Source organism: Solenopsis invicta, chromosome 4 (genome assembly GCF_016802725.1).
Source record: "Solenopsis invicta isolate M01_SB chromosome 4, UNIL_Sinv_3.0, whole genome shotgun sequence".
Classification (NCBI taxonomy): domain Eukaryota; kingdom Metazoa; phylum Arthropoda; class Insecta; order Hymenoptera; family Formicidae; genus Solenopsis; species Solenopsis invicta.
The window spans coordinates 4,493,507-4,513,431 of record NC_052667.1 but is presented as its reverse complement, the minus strand read 5'-3'; the positions used below and the strand labels follow the sequence as shown (position 1 = coordinate 4,513,431).

Sequence of the window (19,925 nt, the reverse complement as noted above, 5' to 3'; positions counted from 1 at the left end):
TGTATTACAGTTAGTATTTAACGTTAGTTACAACATTAATATAACATTCCCCCGAAATTATAAATATTAATGTATCCTTATAGTTATTTGTTATATTAGTGAGGATTAAAATCAAGAACATGTAAATCGTATTACATGCAATTTAAAATACGCTGTACGAATTGTAGGTTTGATATTCTACTTCTGCTTTAAGTTTCCTCGTGTAAACATAATTTAATGCCTTAGTGGAAATAGTTCCGGGAATGTAATTTTAATTAGTCTAGTAGTACTAAATTTAAATAGTAATGGCGGTTAATTCAATTTTCTTTGTGCATAGTGTAACCGATATTGCAGTTTAAATTTAACATTGGTTAAACTCTAGTTTAATTTAATCGACGCTAATGAAAGCACACAGGTCTGAAATAGCGCGGACAAGAGTACGCAGGATCATAAATGTGAAAGCAAATTCGTACGGACGAATTAAATTCGCGGTGCTCGGGAACGATCGCTCAAAAGAAGCGAACGTTACGAGAAAATAACGCGAAACGGATATCCGATCTAATGACTTCCATAAAATCAGAACAGGCTTTTAAGACCGATCATGCGGAAATCGTAAAGGTCTCGCGAGCTTTTCTTCCTCGCCTCCTATCGGGACCTCCTTCTCCTGATTACTTTCATAGCCCTGCGGGCTTTCCTGCAAGATCCATCAATCTGTATGGCGAGAAGTGTACACGAATGCACCGTCCAACATCTTGCGTGTACCACCATTTTGTCGTCCTGGGAAATTTACCGATCACTCGGTAAATGGGGGGATCATTCATGCTGAATTGACACTGCTCCTTGCTTCCCGAGCGACGTTAAACCTTTACCTAACTCACCTTTACCTTCTCGATCTGCTTTATTCATCGCGTCAGTATCAAATTTTGGTTTTAGCTTTATACGCTTCGTACCCTTCTCCTTCGTAAAAATAAAACGCTGCTCGCATGTGGAAATTTTTTGATATTTTCCGCGTTAATAAAAACGACGAACGTAGTTATCAATATGAGAATACGCGCTGAAATAAATTAAATTTTAATATATGGTATTTATATTATTACAACAATCGCGAAACTAATTGTTCGGGCACAGAATATGGAAGTTTATTTTATGCTGCGAATTCGTTAAATATCATATATTTGAAGGGAAATAAAAGCCCTTGTCAGCGGTGCATTTCCAGCAAAAGCTTTTAATTTGTAGCATAAAATAAACTTTCAATATCTTACGCGTTTGAGCAATTAGTTTCATTCATTATAACTATAAATAAGATTGTCTCGTTTATTTAATATTATTCCGGCACAATTTCACAATACTTTACACACACATTCAGAGTGTGAGTATGTGTAAAAACAGATGAAGATAAAGCAGTAGTCGGTGCTTTGCAATATTATTGAAATTTTTTTCAATTTGATTCAATAACGGGCTAATGTATTTTTTTAGTTTGAACATAAATTTGCTTTTTAACGGAAATGTATCACTGGCAAGGATTTTTACTTCCAATCGAGTTTGTTTTTCCTAAAAGTTATAATTATTTATTGAATTTGTAGCACAAAATATAATAAACTCCCATTAGCCAATGATTTCATGATTGTACGCATGTAGAAGGGTGGAATGAAATTATACGCGTCGCGATAAATTTTTTGGACGGGAGTAAAAATTGCCCGTGTTAAAATTCTCGAAGGTTATTGAAACATTAATCGTTGCTATTACCATGCGTCCCTCTTACATTATCCTCCGAACAATGCGATATTTTTCGAATCTCGTGACTATCAGCTCCCATTTATCTTGCCTGGAGCGCCGAAACTATTTCATCAACCCCATAGCCCGCTGCCTCCCCCGTGGAATCCGGCGGAAGCGTCGCTCTACGACTTCGCTCGAAGAATTTCCGTTCTATACGGCCCACAGATTGAGTAACCCCTTCCCAAACCCTATCGTTGCAGATTCCTGAAGACCTTCTACAGGGAGTTGGGTACCCCGATCCGCCCCATCTACGCGATCCGCCCCATCTACCGCCATGGGCGTCCCCGCTGCCGCTCGGCACCCTCTGTCCGGCGCATTTTCAGCCGCATCTGCAGCTGGTGCACAAGAGCGAACAGGAGCACCGTCTCGAGAACATCAAGCCCGACCAGATCTTCGCCCCCGTCAGGGTAAGTGTAATTAAAATCTCATAATTGTATTATACCGGTTCTTTCAAAGCGCAGATGTTGCAAGCGGCTCGACAAAAACTTGGAGCGGATGTTTTACGTAAGAATGGACGTGAGATAAAAATGAAAGCGGACGGGATTTTTAAATCATTGATATTTTACTTATCTTTCGCGCGCGTCGCTGCATAATACGTCGAGGATTTTCGGTGGTGATTTTTCGCTACACTTTTAAACATTTATATAAGGAATTTATTAGGAGGAAGAACTTCCGAATAAATGAAAATTTAAACTTTATTTCCTCGGAGAATGGTCGCCGTGCGGAGAGATGGATATCCCAGAAATACATGAAATTTCGGCAGGAGCATCGAAAAGTACCGCATTACATCATAAGCAGGGCAATCGATAATCGCGAGAACTCGTACTGAAAACGTCAAACAGATTTTCGGTTCACGTACAGGACGCACATGAGTTTTCGCGGAAGGTGGGCGGGGAAGGAAGGGAGAGGGCGTCGCGCTTTATCAGAAGGCGCAGCCGAGATCTTTCGCCGGCAGCCACGAATTTGCATGATATCGACTCCGTAATTGCGCGGACGAGCAGCAAGTCGAATCCCGAATGTCCAAAGAAGCCGCGGGGGAGTTTCCTCGACGACTGTCGACTCGACGACTGTCGAAAGCTCGTTTCGTCGCCTTTCCGCCGCCGTCGTCGTCGTCGTCGAGCAACTTCCCTCAGAAATGTGAAAGCCAAGTTGGTGTCCTCCAAAGTCCCAGAGCGAAAGGGAGAGAGAGAAGGAATGAAAAAGTTTCACGAACTTCCTTCCCTTCACGATTCGCTGTCTCGAGTTCTCGGCAATACGAGGCCGCTCGACTTTTTGCACTCGCCGATCTCTCGACGCGGTCTCTCGCGAGTGAAATGCAATGACACTCGAATCAACACGCTCGCGATTTACGCTCGCAGTTGCGTTGGCTGCGGGATAGTTTTGTTTTGATTAAATCGCGTCAAATCGATTGTTGCGGAACGTTAAACTGGACGGCGGTTTATGTAATCTGATCAGTTTTAGATGTCTTTCATCGAGTCAAACGCGGAATCAGCGACCTAAATTAAAAATGACGACAATATTGGAAATTGTAATCAATTTTGGAACCTTTTTTAAAATCTCAAATAACAATTAACAATTTGTCAATTTATTTTTAGTGGCACATTAATGATAGAAGAACTTATTAAATGTATGCATTAAGCAGAGTTCGTAAAATGATCAAAGTAAGATTTACAATAAGATATCTCGAAATCTTTGCACAGACACGAAATCTAGATAAATTGTCGCCTCAAAGTGAGCTCGTATGTACCGATTGTGCCGCGGAGATCGAGACGTGAACTTGATCTTGTAAAATTCAGGCGCACTCGTAATATCCAATTCAGACAAATTGTCGACTGTATCCAAGTCTGATGTACACGTGCACGTACGGGGGGGGGGGGGGGGGCGCATCGATCACGACGAATAATGGCAAGGGTTGAATGGCGGCTTCGAGCTCCTTGCGCAGTTCTCACGTTTCCCGGGTGGTTGTTCACGTTTCGGCGATAATATCTTCGTTGCACTAGCTCTCGTACTCTTGGATGAAGCGAGTTTTCGCAGCGTCGAGACGCCGATCGGCTGCAGGCGTCCTTCTGCATCGCGTAACGAAGTATTGTTCTGCCGTGGTGCGATAAGCCGATTCGTTAACGTTTCCCCGAGAGTCGCTGGCCGCGCGCTCTTTCATCTCAAGTGGAAAAACCAGACGATAATTCCCGCCGGTACGTGAGAATATATATGTGGAAGTCCGTACGTTCCTCTTTGTTTCTTTTCGTCGTGTTTCGAGACTGCTCGCATTCCGCACCGGTACGTTGATCGCGAGTGAAACGCGAGTTGGTCCAAGCGCGCCTGTGTACTCGTCGAATTTCCTCCGTCGCGGAAATTTATGATTCGATGTAATTCACGATGAGCGAATATGACATGGCGTTTCGAGCTTGTCGCATTTGCCTTTTCCACATTTCTACCCGAATTACCTTTGAAGCTTTCATATTTAATATATTCTGTATTTTATTATTTTATTTATTGTGTAATTTATTGTTTTACATGTATGTTGAAAAAGAAGTTTGATAAGGATTACCAAATGTTGAGTGAAATAACAATTTAATCTTCGGTTAATATAACCAAAAAAATCATTTTATTATATTTTTCTAAATGTTTTGCAAATATTACAATATGATAATACTCGTTAAATATTTAGAAAAGTAAAATAATTTTTTATTATATTAACCAAATTAATATTTAATTGGCATTATTTCACTCGATATTTGGTAGCTATTACCAAACTCTTTTTTTTTTCAGTGTACACAAATTAATGAAAAAGATGTGAAAGCATTTTGAAAGCATATCTTGCAGATTGTGAAATCGAAAATCAATGAAAAACCTTTCTTGTTGATCGTTTCAAAAAATGCGAACTCACCATTATCGTTGATATTGCATTATTTTTCTCCCTGAGAGATTCGTATCTTTCGTTCGTTACTTTCGATATATATTGCGAGTCCGTACCATAAAGAGCCACAAAATGCAGACAATGCGCCACGTCGCCTGGAAATGCTCGCATCGAAAAATGAGCCTCGTAACCGTCTGGACATACATGGGATATGGAGGATAGAAAAGAAGGAAGGTGCAGGCACACACAAACCGGGCTTGAAAGAACCACACACGCGTACCGGCAGCACAGGAATGAATCCGTGTCATAAAACCAATGTGCTACCACTGCGAAAAAGGACTCGTTCCTCGGGTATAGAGCCAACCTTTAAGAACTGCCCTTAGAATCGCCACATGCGTTCGCGTTCCATGCGTTCGCGTTCGTCGCGTGCACTCCAATTTCCCCACGTGTCACAAATTAAAGAGCCGACGTGAAGAAAGATTGGCACGTGAACGCGAGGAGAGGCAGGAATTTGAGAATAGAAGCCACTTTCTGATAATATTTTATTTATTCAAAAATTTGATTGTGGAAAAAGAGCCTCTTTTATACGTTTTAATTTTACGAACACCGCTCCCACGACTTTTAATATAAATTGTTGACTTTGGTACATAAAATATTTTTCAAAGAAAATACGCTTTAGAAAATATGACGAATAAATATGATGCAGTAACTCCTTTTTTTATTACTTTTAAATAACCTACTTCAGAGTACTTATTTGTTTTTTGTTCTTTTTTTTAGCAAAGTACAGTCTTGTTTAAATACAAGCTTTAATATAATGAATTTAATTTTTTAAAATAGCTACATAAGCAGTGGCGCATAGATAATTTTTTTTCTCACGATATTCTTTTTACATATTTTATTAAATAATGTAAGCAATCATGCTTCTTTTTCTACTTAATTATAGTCGAGTTTTCCGTTGGAACGTAAAGTACACGGCGAAAATACACAGAATTAAATTATTATTAAAAATTTTAATCATAATAGGTGAATAATTGGAAGTATTCTATTTTAAAACTTTAAATGTAAAAATCAATATTTTTTTTTTAAACGTTTTAAACATTTTTTAGGAATATGTTCCTAAAAAAAATTTATTGAAACATGAAAGAATAACAAAGTTACAAGCATTTATAGATTTATATTATTTATATGTTATATGTTATATTTATACTCAACACTTTAAACGCATTTTTCTTGAAACTATGTTTTTTTAGTCGATTGACATGATATCTGGAAAAATATTGAACTGGTCGACTTCCAATTTTACGTACATTTAAGATGCGTGTCTCTTTCTCTTTCTCTCTCTCTCTCTCTCTCTCTTTCTCTGTGATCTGGAGTAGGATTATCGCGATATCTTTATATTAATTATTTTTTATAGCTGCCAAAGTAAAAAATTTTATGATAAAGTTTTGGTGCTCTTAGGTTGATATCTGTTCTTTACAACTGCACTATTTTAACAATTTATAATATTTTTCTTATTCCATAGTTCCAACTATAGTCATACTTATAATTATTAAGAATCTTTTCGAGATTTTTATTTTAAATTTTAGTTTAGATGAATGGAATTGTTGCAATTATGTCAACCAGCGATTTTGTTTGTTTTTTAATTAGACAACAAGAAATATAATAAATATCTAGATGTAATAAAATTTATTCACATTTTTCAAATATGGATAAATATGAGTGCAAAAACTCATCATGTATGCATAATTTTTTTTTAAATCTCCAAATAGGTCATTTTTTCGCGTTCTAGAATAGAAAACCTTCCTTAATACGTCATACAAGTTTTCTAAAACTATCTCGATATCTGAGAATTTATTTTGAACACATCTTTTATTCTGAATACATCTTTTATTTTTTTTCCCCGCTATATAAATAGAACGTAGTTTATCCGTTCCAGAAAATGCGTTCCCAAATTTGTCATTCACCGACGAAGAATCAGTGTATATTGCGAGCAAAACAAACACACGATTTCCTGAGAACTGAACGTAACTCGTAGAAAAATCCTGTTGCCGTTTACTAGGTTGCCGAAATCAAAGTATCGAGGTCTATACTTGAAAAAACGAACGATTAAGACTCTCAAATCGAGCGTCAATGTTTTCAACCAAAATATGGAAAATCGACATAGCGTCGACTTTTGTTGTTTTTTTCACTCTCCCACAAAAACGCAATCGCGGTTCTCTAAAATTGTAAAAATTTATGGCGACCGCTCGTGGCAGTGTGCGATTATTCTTTTCATATTATCCACCAAACAAATTTGCATGCAACGGAGGCTCGCAGCCGCAGTTCGTTAATGAACATTACGCTCGAAAATTTACTTCTTTATACAATTATGGAACTACGATACATTTTAATTTTATTTCGTAAGATACACGCACGGCAAGAGACATTTTTTTTTTAAATAGGCAGAAAGTCAGTCGATTTCGAGAAATTAAAAGATCGTGGAATATGAATAATCGAGATTACTAAAATGAGGTCGCGCGATATCGATAATAGTGAAGAGAAATGCGTGCTGGAATATCTCCCTCATAAATTTCACGTAGTTTAAAAATAAAAAGTACAACGGCTACATCGGAAGCAACGATGTCGCGGGTAGGAGCCACTGGGTCTACATTTTATTATTTCAGAGATTTTTTTTCGGAGAAATGGGACGAAGAGATCGCTGCGCGCCGGGTTTGTGTATCCCGTCAGTTCGATAGATCGATGATAGATCGCCGGAGCGGAAGAAAGAACAACGATCCCGTTGCGCTGGTTGCGAAATCGATCCACGTTCAATCGGCTGCCTGCCATTTTCGATATATATATGCGGAGATATCTGAAGGATACATATCTGAAAACGCGCGGGCGCGCGCTCTAGCTGGCACGATCCCGCGGCGGATCCTCATCGCATTTCTTTCCACGATATGCTCGCGAAGAGACACATCGCCCACCGCTTCTTGTATCACTGTCTCCTTAAATTTTCCGCGGCGAAGCTGAAGCGCGATATCTCCCGTGCGCGCTACGATCTTTTCGCTGAGATTTGTGGACGCGCCGCTATCGTTTCCAACTGGTCCCTGCGCGAATTTGTCGTAGCATTTAATTGGATCTCCATCGGGACAGATAATTGGCACTGATACATGTGGCGTTAATATAAATATTTACGATTCTATGTCATGATAATTAACGATTATGAACGATAATTGTATAATAATTACGCAATAATTTAATGCATGGTACTGGGTCGGTGCAAAAATCTTAGCCTTTTTGGGCGTTGCTCTTATTACAGTGCATCAACACTGCAGGCATATTACAGCGAATTAAATATACTGTAAAATTAATATCGGGAGTTGTCTATTAAAAAAAAAGTTGATGCTATTTGAATTATTTACAGTGTTATTTTATGTCAGCGGAAACCAATTTAAAAAGAAATTTGTGTGCGATTATATTGTAACATACGAATTTAAGAAAAAAAAACAAAAATAATAGAAAATGTAAAAAATATTATTGATGCAATTTTAGAAATTTTGAACGTTTTTTAAAGCATTTATCATTTTTGTTCTTTTCCAAAACTCACCACATTATAATCGCATGCAAATATTATATTTTTGGATTATATTTTGCTAATGCAAAATAGCACTGTAAATAATTAATACCAACTTTTTTTATAATTAACTTTTAAGAGAAGAAAAGAGAAAGAGAGAGACATAATTTTCTATAGTATTTGCCAGTGTTGACACGTTGTTAACAATCATCTCTTCAAAAAGTTCCAAAACTTTTGCACTCACTTAATATTAAATATACACTAATTAAGAATTACTGCGGAAATGATATCACGTATGTATTGCAATACAATTTCATTTCATTTCTTGTTATTTTATTTTAAATCGCTACTGGGGAGACGGAAATAGTTGAGTTTATACGAAAATTCAAGGAATATGCAATTTCTATCGTGCCCAACAAAAATTGCTTTTCCATTACTGCTTCGGGAAATTGACTATTTCGTCACATCGTCTATATTTGAATAATCCACTTTCGCCCACCCCACGTAATACAATAATAACGAATGTCGTCTGCTTTCAGCGTGCGCCTCCCCGCCGCGCCGCGGTTTGTCGAAGAATATTTACGGGCGCGTAGACTTTTCTAATCTCCCCGGAAACGAAGGATTTATCGCCCTGTATCCTTGCGACGCGCGACGCGACCGCGTTTCCGACGCGCCCCTCTGTCGCTCTCGCGGGATATTCTTCTCGCATCCCGACATTCGAGATTGGTTGCGGCTGGAAGCGGCCGGAACAAATGCGGCCCTACCGAAAGGATTGATAGGTAGATCCGGCGTGACGCAGAGGAATTATTCTGCGGCGGATTATCCGGTAACGAGCTTACGATCCTTCATGCATCCACGTTGTTGCATTATCTCGTCAAAAACGTGCGTCATGCTATCGACGTTTCGTTAATCCCCACCGGTTAACGCTCGAATCAATTAATTTCAATCGAACGTCAGTTTGAACGGAAAGTCCAATTTGCGTTTTCCTTAAACAAAAAAGAATATCGAAGGCTCGATAATATGTTAATCCGTTACATAATATCGCAATCCCTCTCCGTATGTATATTGGATCTTTCGATATTTCACGATACGCTAATATTTAAAATTGAAGAAGGCCAGGAAATTAAATTACGTCGATTAAATTAATTAGACCTCGATCAAATATCTTCGTATAAAAGTATATCAAGTTAATTGAGGGATTCTGATTCTGAGAACGGGAGCTGGCGATAATGTTTGGACATCCCACGCGATCACGTACGCTTATATTACACGTCGGCGTATAGATACAGGTGCGTTGGGCACAGATACGCTTTATGTATGTGATAAAAGTTATATCAAATACATATTACATCGCTTCGAAGTCGTCGCTCTCGGGAACACACGGCTGCAATGAATGGACTCGTATCGCGCTCTTTTTCATCCGCAGCGTCCCAATAACCGGATGCTGCAATCGCACGGTGTATAATGGCCGCGTTGTTATCCGTCGGCCAGACAGATTGTGTGCGCCGCGCCGCGCCGCGCGACCGGATCGATTATTGCTGACAGAGCGAATAACCGGCAAACGCCGCATGTTCCGCCGCTCTGTACCGTACGGATTACGGTTATCGATTACGAGGAATCGAGATGCTGTTTGCCGATATTGATCGCCGATCGTTCACCACGCCACCGGCGCGTCGGCATCGGCGTCGGCGTCGACGGCGCGGATGCAGGCGTCCTAAACCGCCGCCGGTTAACGGCGTCGTTGCCCTCGGCCCTGCGCGTTGCGAAACGAACCGGGGCTTAATCGCCCGCTCCCGCTAATCGTTTGCATAATGCTGTAACTGCCGCGTGATACTTTTGCCTCCCATTCGAGCGTAACGCGAATATACCGCTGTACTGTCAGGGATTGCCCCAGATTGGTGGCAAGTGGACAGATAGCGCGATATTCGTTGTTTGCGAACGTGTCGGCGCGCTGATATTTCACGGGCCGCGGACCAACGGGAGCGAAGAGCTTTTCGCAATAAAGTTGCAGAAATACAACTATGATGAAATACAACTATGATGCAAAAATATATACAAATGTAATAATGAAACGTTAGGGAAGACCGGGACGGCTCGTCGGCACAGTTTTCACAATTTCGACATTTTTTTTTTACAACTAATTGTTACGATTAAACTGTACTAACGTAACAGAGAGAATCTTCCTCTTTTGTTATATGCGGGAAAACGATTCTGTATATGGCGTAGTTTTTTTGTAACAAATAAAATATACGAATATTCTGCATTGTAACCGACTTGCTGTGATATTATAGTCGGATAAATTGGCGCAACATGTCACGGTACAAGTTGCCCGTACGACAACTTCATATTAAATTAATGAGAACGTAATCCTATTTTAAAATTGGCATGTTATCTCATTCGAAGCCTGTGTTTTCTGCATTTTCGATTCGTAAATTTGTTAATTTAATAATTATTTAATTATTTAATTAATATAAATATAACTTATTATTAATATAAACAATAATTGCGTAAATGGGTAATTAAAATAATTATTCTATTGAATAACTATAATTGTTTAATTAATATAAATACTTATTAAATTTGTAAAAAAAAGGCGCGTACCGTTTTGTTCTACCAGAAATAAAAAGCAAATCACAAATACTTATGTATTCCTTATTAAATATATCTTTTGAAGTTATATACTCCGTAACTTCAAATAGCAAAATGCTGTTACAAAAAAAACTGTAAACTATTTTAAATGTAGCTTGCTTCAATCAATATAGAAATATTAAATGTAAAGCATTCTTACATGTAAGCTAAACTTGTCTTAAATATATATAGAGTCAATATATTTCATCTCTACATTTTATTGTAACAAGTTACTGTTATTAAAAATTACAATTATTATTCGAAATTATATGTAAGTATAGAAATTTTTCTTTGAACCAATAGGTAATAAGTGTGTGACTTGGGTGTATTTTTTTCAGGCTGAGAAACATCAATATAAAATTTTGAAACGCTCAGTTTACTTACCTTCTCTTCAGAGAGTAAGATCTTCTCCTTCCTTTATAATTCTTGTTTGATATAAATAAAACTTTGGGAATAATACTTATGTTATAAAAGAGATATTTTGATAACTTTTCCATTGTTTCTTTCGCTGTAAATACATAAGGAATACGGAACGCAATGTCAACTTATCTCTTGTGCCAACAAGCCCCGGTCGTCCCCAATTGTCCAGTTGAATGGTATCCTGTTTTCAATCTCAAGCCTAATACAGGAACGTCGAAATTCGAGAGTTTGAAAAGTCTGCAACTTCGTAAACACAGAGGGTGGCGTTCGGGAAAGATATCGATTCTTGTGGGAAAACATTTCGCTATAACGGTGTCCGGTACGAAATTGCAGAACGCAGTATCGAACGCCAGCCTCGTGTAACAGGCAATAAGATGTCCGAAGTATTCCGAAGCCTTGGACGACGGCTGATTCACCGAAGAGGATTAATGGTTCGCGGGGAAGGTTTTAGGTTCTAATTGGCTGACCGGAGACCGAGATCAGGAAACCGAGAAGTACCCGAGAAACTGGTCACGAAGTGACTTGACTTTTTTCCCTTATTCCCGTGCCACCGATTTCATCTACCGAAAGAATTTTTGCCATACGGGGAAATGATTCGTAACTCGTCGCATTTACCCTTTTTTTTTACTCTTGCCTTACATCGGCCAGCCGTCTACCGTCCACGTGGACGACTCATGTCAGTGGAGTTCCCTTTAGTTTACGTGTTAATTCGCAGCATTTTTTATTTCGCTGTTACAGGAATGCTGCATAATACATGTTTGCTCTCATGTTTTGTTGTGCGAAATTTAAATTAAAGCGAAATATTAACATTACGTGTTCGCTTTCTTCTAATCTGCTACGTGAAATGCTCCAGTTTGTTCTTGCTGAGAATTTTGAATAGCCTTCGAAAATTCTTTTTAAATTTGCGACGGATTCTAAATGGTTCGAATATCTTACACGAGCCTGCATTTCACATCAACATTTTGATTATAGTGATTTCAATGGAAGCGCTGAAAAGCTATCGTTATTTCTTCTTCGAAAGTATTAGGAGGATGTTTCTCTAGTATACGAGTAATATTTTTTTCCAGTTTAACATTACATATCTTATTCACGATCCTCGAAATGAATTCTGATTTCCAGCTGAGCGACGGTACCGTGTCCGAAGCGCCGCGACGCGTCGCCGTCGAAGGCGGTCCCGGAAGCGGCCGCACCACACTCTGTCTACGACTACTGCATCAGTGGGCGACTCAGAACGACGGTCCCGCTCTGGCGTTCATCGTGCCGCTGCGCGAGCTTCGCGGCAGCCCCGTCCTGAATTATCTGACGCGAGAATTATTCCCAAGAACGGCCGCGTTGGGCGACGCGATCGCCCAGGTGTGGCGCACTTTGCATCTGATGGAGGACCGCGTGCTCTTCGTCCTGGACGGTTACGACGAGTGCGTGGGCGGCCGGGCGTCGCTCGGCGACGCGGCCGATCTCCTGGAAGGGCGACTCTTCCCGGACGCCAGAATCCTGGTCACGTGCTCGCCCAGCAACTCGACCGCCCTCGCGCCTCTGGTCCAACGCAGAATCCATCTGGCCGGCCTCGAGTGGCCGCACGTCGAGCGACTCTGCGTGGCCTATTTCATTCACAACGACATCGCCGAGAAGGCCTGTGAATTCCTCGAGGCGCTCAACGTGCAACCGCAGTCCGTCAGGCAGCTCGGCCAGCATCCGCTCGGTTGGATCATGCTCTGCTGCTTGTATCAGGTAGGATCGTCGTCCACAAATATTGGATGTCCGATAATTGCAACTTTAGCCAAGAATTTTAGTTAGAGAACTTGTCTTATCTCTTAAAGAACGAGTAGTAGCAGATTGTGCAATACAATATAATTATGAAAGTAAATTTGTGTTAGATTATTATTTATTAGAATTATAATTGTCGAAGAGAATTATTATTTATAAAATATATTATTTTTACATTATTTTTGCAAGCAAATTTATTTAATGGATTTTTTTCAGTTTAACAAAATTAATCTTTCTCTTATATTCAGTAGTTAATTATAGCAAAGTATGATTATTTTTACATACACGACGGTTTTATTGCGACTGAAAAATTCTTTTTCTCCGTGTCTTCTCGAAATTATTCATCTTTTTTTTTTTTATCAAATAATGTTTTTTTTTTTACAAACATAAGATAGAGAGTCCTAGGAAATTCTATGGAATTCCTTGATCCACGATTTTCTTTATCAGGACTTCGGAAGCCTGCCGACCGAGACAAGCGCCCTCGTGCAAGCGGCAGTGAAATGCATCGTGAAGAGGAGCTTAGACCCGCCGATTCCCTATAACGAGGAGATCCCGGGCCATTGTAGGAAGCGTCTCGAGGACTTTGGCAAGGTGTCCCTGGCCGCCCTGAGGGAGGGAAGATGCTGTTACACGGAAGCCGAGCTAAGAGCGCGGGGTGGCGGCATCGAGGTCACTCGACTCGGCTTCCTCACGAGGGGACTGACCTTCGGTCAGAGACGCAAGCCGGACCTTTACACGCCCATCCACATGGCGGTGGCGGAGTTCCTGGCAGCGTACTATCTCACCTCGGTGGCGCAATACGCCAACATTCTGCGCCGCGAACTGGAGGGCCTACCCCCGGGCATCATCGGCCATCTGGCCGGCCTGCTAGGCCCCAAGACTCACCTGATTCTAAATCAATTGTGTCCACTGGAAGTGCCACCTAGAGCCGTATTCTCGTTGCTGAAGGCGGCCGGCGCGTCTGACGGCAACATCTCGGCGGTTTGCCGTCTGGTCGGCGCGGGTCCCGGATTCGGGCCCGCGCCCAACGAACGACCCCCGGCCCCGCTGGTGCACACGTCCCCTCTGGAGCTAGAGGGATGGGCCAGGATCCTCGAGAGTCCCGCTTGCACGCTCGAGGCGCTCGAAGTTGTGTTCCAAGTCGAGCGTGGATCCGATCCGAGATATCTGGACGATTTCTTCGATGCGCTCGCTGGCAACGAGAGCGTCAAGCTCGTCAGGATCACGTCTCTGCTGGGGCAGGAGTTCCCTGCGGACGAGGCGCAACGACTGGCCGGACACCTGAAGAGCGTGCTCGGCAAGAAGAAGCTCAACGACTTCGAGCTTGTCATCACTTGTCTCGAGGAGGCGGCCCACGATAGGTGAGTCGATGACAGTTATATCCACTCGGCGCGACGGCGATGTGAACTCGGAATCGTTTTTCAACTTGTCGCGATCTCCCCGAGGACGGCTGCATGTTTCAAACAATTCGCAAGAATGTCAGCCAAACGGGCTTCAGTAGAATAAACTATGTACAACGCGCCGGACAGGTTTACCATTACATAATTAGGTTATCGAGATTGGATACGGGCGGGAGAGAAGCTCGTAAAATACTTTTTCCTCGGATTTCTTAATTATTTCCCATCCGCTTAATTATTCTCCCATACTTAATTTTTTATGTTTTATTTATTTCTTTTACTACTAGAGAGTTTCATTGCCGGTTCATTACTGCTTTTCACTTATCTTAATTACTAATCTTTTATTTTGCTGCGGTCGAATTTTCATTAAAAATTCTCGCGCTATTGTTTCCACCAGACTTCTCAATTAACAATGAGCCACAGCGACGATTGTCCGCGTCCAAAAAGTACCGGGCCACTTTACCGGGACGACTCGTCGCGTCGATCCACTTGCGGGACTCTATAGCTCAAAGGATAAAGAGCCTAGCGAAAGTGTCGGCATTATTGCACCTCGAGGACGCTCGATACGGCGCCGTCAATAGCTTCGACGACGACGAAGAGTTATTACAGAAAACCTGCTTGTTCGCTCGTTCGTATATGAGGTTGGCTAAGACAAGCGGCCAATGAGGATATTTACTCTACCGCGCCGCGGAAAGAAGCGCAAAAAGACGAGAGAGCTATATTTAGATTTCCACGTTCAGAGATATAAAAGTAAAAAGTAGACATGAAAAGAGAGAATGAAATTAATGAAAAAGTCTCAAGTTTCTTTACATAGATCTCTATATTTATATCTAGATTTAGATTGTATGTTGGGAAAAAAAGAAAAAAATCATAGATGGATTAAGGATGTCTCGGACATATAGTTCTTGCAAAGTAAATCAAATTTGGAAATGTGTTTAGTATTAACATTTCATATAAACTGTATAAATATGAAAATTGTGTGAATAAGAATATATTTTTATTTAATAACATATTTTTATAATTTATTTACTATGTTTATATTTTTTATTTTTTCTTTCATTTTTTTATTATTTCATTATTAATCATATTTTCATTAGAGCACATGTCTACTTCTTATTGAAATAATTTTGTTTGCCAAATTTTTTTTATTATTTTTAAAAGCAATAGAAAATCTATAATTTTTTCGTAATTTTCTTAACGTTTTGAGAAATGTCCTATACATCTTTAAAAAATAATAAAACTCGTTTGTCTAGAATAAATCGTTCGAGATCAAGATTTCTTGAGTCTGTAACGCGTTACGCTGTTATTTACATTTCCGGCACATCTTAGTCTATACATTGTCTCATTGGTCTTAATAAATATTTTAACATGTTTGTTGCCGCTGTGCGACACGCTCGTGAACACGGTATAAATCATCAAGGATTTATTGTTAAGCCCACCGACCATTCCCCAAAAATTTCCGTCGGGCTCGCGCGATTCCCACGAAGACGTCAAAACTGAGAAATTTGTTTTGTCGCGCGACGAAGGGCGACGAAAGGGTCCACTGCGCGGATATTTGTCTTTGCCCGAAGGGAGCGAAGAAGCGGCAGACGTGGAAAAAGCGTGTTTACCTTGCGAGAATCGAGCGAATATACATTCGCATACTCGCGCGTCTGGCTCGTTCACACGTACGGGAAAACTTTTACCGAGGAAGATCATCTCGATTTGCAGTTTTTTTTTGTTTTTTTTTCTATAAACGCACGCGAGAGAAATTCAACGACAGTTTCATATGATGAGAGATCGTGGTAATTATGGCCAGAGGACCGCAGAAGGAAAATAGTAAAATTTATTGGCGTCATTTTTTCTTAAAGTAAAAATAGTCGGACGCCATATTAATTTCTTTCCATTATTAGAGCATGATAATTTCTGGTTTTATAGGATGATAAGATTTATACGCCGCTGAATTCTCGTACTTTGCAAATGTGCTGCCTACATTACAATAATTAAACTACCGATTTACCATACGACACGAATGGAGTTTCACATATTAACTCTTTTCGTTTGCATATTCCAACATTTTTTCCCCGCTGCTTCAGTCATGCGCAATAAGACCGTTTTACGCATTTGCGCTCATAATAGGCGTACATGCATGCGATTGCATATGCGCGCTACGTTAGGGGTGCTTTTGATTCTTCCCCTGGCTTTTCGTTTATGTTCCTCCCACGTGAATTTTAATTTCTCGTTCCCGCTCTCCCTCCCAGCTTAACTCTCGAATTTCATCGGTTTCTCCCCCCGGTTTTATGCACGCTTATCCCGGCCGTCATCCGCCGAGCTTTATATTTTCCGATTCCACCGAGGCGCTTTAACTCTCCCTTTCTTCACGTCCTCGAGGAGTCGGAGAAAGTATATTTCCACGAGCGGGTTCGTGAACTCGGTTCACCGATGATTTTGCCGTCGCGCCGACCTCGAATTCGAAATCGAGCGTGGACGCGTGGAATTCACAACGTCGGTTCGCTTTTAGAATACATTATCGCGAATTGTCACTTATGGATTTCTAGAAGCGTCCGTCAAGATATTTTATACTTAAAGGAGATCTATTGACGGAATTAATTTATTATTGTTTAATCTCCTTTTTTTTAAAAAAACCTGTTCTGAATCTATTTTTTTCTGTTTTATTTTAACTCTTCTTTTTTCACACTTTGAAAATTTTTCTTCATATATTTCGTTACGTACGATCTTGTGAAATGTATTTAATTATCTTCCAACATTGTAGTATCTTATAAATAAATAAATATCATCGTTTCGCGAGACGAGATCCAGTAGGAGAGGATCTCCCAACAGATGATTCCAATTTTTCACGAAACTATCTCACCTTCTTCGCGCTTAAGAATTCAATCTCGTTCAACCTTGGGGTCAAGAGGCACCTCTTTATCTTTATCGGAGAATTTCTCCTCCAGACAACATCGCTTTGCTCGAATTATATATTTCAGGCGTGGAGCGAATTTCCGTTTTGTTTTTTTTTTTACAAAGAGGCGAATTTATTGCGAATACGAACGGCGCGTAACAACGACAGTACATTTTCTGCAAAGAGAGTGCGGATAACTACAAATTCTCGAAAGAAAACTTTGTGGAAAAAAGAGACAAAGAGAGCAAAACGCAGAGAGAGAGAGAGAGAGAAGAGAGAGAGAGAGAGCAAGACAGAAAATTAAAGAAACCAACGCGCCGCGAGCTTTAACTTTTGACCGGACTCGCAATCTCTGCCCTTTTTTTTACCCCTTCGCGCGCTCTCTTATTGAATCTCACGGCTTCAATCTCTTTGGTTTTATCCCATTGCCTCGAGCTTTTCCCCGAAGACTTTCGCTCCGCCGTTGTATATATCATGATTTTAGTCTTCGCCCGCCACCTCTTCGCGTATATGCAAAATTCGATTTTTTTCCCTCGCGAAAATGCAAATCGATTTCTATCCGCTGGATCAAACCACATTTGCCGAACTCGAAATGTTTCTAAATGAATGCTTCAATCGCAATCGTTTGCAAACGACTTGGATCTGATTCGCGCGTTGTAACATTTCTTTCCGAATACATTTGCAGAAGACATGAAGAAGTATTTTCCGAAAGATCTTTTTCCCCGCATTGTATTCAGCTAAATGTGATTATGCTCGCAAGCAGGGCTTTCGTTCGCTCTGCTTTTTGTCATCGGTCTTCCCTCCCAATGCGAATATATACAGCCCTACCCGCGAAATCTCTTCGAGCTTCACGAGTGCAGTATCTTTTCCGCGATGCAACTGCGAAGCGGAGGAATAAAAGGGGACGAACACCTACCATTTGCCTCGGAGAAACTCCATCTCAACGATGCAACCGCCAGCTCATTGTTTCGCGTCGAAACGTTCTTCTTGTTTCACTCCATCTCTACACCACGCCAAATCCTTTACGCTTCATTCTACCGCCTTTCCGTAACGTAGGCTGTCACTTTTGTTCTCGTGATACGATAATGCTGTCTATCTTTTCTATTTGAAGGACAGAAATTGATTGAACCATCGTCGCCGCGAATCTTCCTGGAGAATTCATTCTTTTCTGATATTACGGAAACTTATTTGCTGTCGTAACGCTTCAAAATCAAAGCAAAATAATCTAGCACGACGTCTCATCAAGATCAATGTTATCCTATTTATCTTATTTGATTTTATAATGCAGTATTTAATATTCACAAAATTTTGTACTATATTTTTTTATTGATTCATGCACCGAGAGAAAAAATTCTTTAATTTTAATAAATATTTATTTGAATAATACTAACAAAATATTTTTACTTGTAGTACATATGAAATATTTATTCTGCACAAATAATACTTAAATTAAGGTTCTTGTACTAAATAAATATATATTTACATTTAGTAAATATTTCATTAGTACTACTCGAATATTTCTTAAAATTTAGGAATTTATTCCTCAGTAATTTTTCTTAAATGACTACATCACTGAAAAAAAAATTTCTAAATTTTAATAACTACTTATTAAAATTTAGTAATTTTTTCCAAATGACTGTGCAAAATTTGTAGCACAAATATTTTAAAAATATGTTAAGCAATAAAATAGTTCATTCTCTCTTTTTCTTAATATATTATAATTATTTATAAAATAATTCACGATCTTAATTATAATTACAATATTTTTTTAATATTATCTGAATTCTCTCTCTTCAACTCTGTAACTTTGTTTAAAAAGATCTCATAGCCTGTTTGTTCAGGCACTGTCGAGAGACGGACAGCTCGAGTGAAATTTCTAAAATTTGCGATATTTTATCGCGTGTTTGGAGCTAGTTACCATGCAAAGTGGCCAAGTTGTACCGCGGAAGTTCCTTCTTTTTTTTCCACTTTTTTTCGCGTGAGATGCGGCGGATTATCACGTTTGCCGTGATGCGCCTTCTAAGTACGAATTCTTCCCGCGTACTTTCCGACAATGTCGGAAGGCAGAGCGAATACTCGATTAATATTACGATCCACGTTACGGGAATGCTGCCTGCCGTTTCCGCAACTGCATCACTTAGCCGCCGTTTTCGCGCTTTTCGCGAGTGCGCCGCTCTGCCCGCTTTGGGCCGCAATTCTCTCACGTCTCGAATGCGGAACGACCAATTCCGCGCGAAAGCTTCGGTCGCAGTAACGTAATTCGCTCTAAAAGAAAAGCAAAATCAAGAGAAAAGGAAGGAATAAAGAGAGATAACGGGAAGAAACAGATAAAAAAAAAATAAAATAACCGCGCGAATAAAACGGATAGTAAAAATATCAAGAGAAAGAAGTGAAATATATGGAATAAAAAGAAAAAGATAGAAAAAATGCAGAGGAGAATAATAAAGAAAAAAATGTCCAATTTGTTTATCTTATATCATCTTATTCATTCATTAATTATCTCACATTCGTGTTCATCTACATTTATCTATCTTTATGTAGCATTTATATATTGCTGCAATTCGTATTAATATCGCTAATTCGTTAACTATAATATTATTAATTTCCAACAGTTCATATTACTCCATTATTAATTTATTAACTATTATTATCTCTATTGTTATT

General features: G+C 39.8%; 1 protein-coding gene across 1 annotated transcript in view; it reads left to right on the top strand.

The window, feature by feature from the left end:
- LOC105195613 overlaps positions 1–19,925 on the top strand; it is a 270,526-nt gene that overhangs the window by 195,009 nt on the left and 55,592 nt on the right. Inside the window, 4 exon segments of the mRNA XM_039448075.1 lie at positions 1,956–2,004; positions 2,007–2,162; positions 12,336–12,944; positions 13,428–14,341. Of these exon segments, the coding sequence (XP_039304009.1) occupies positions 1,956–2,004; positions 2,007–2,162; positions 12,336–12,944; positions 13,428–14,341 (1,728 nt within the window).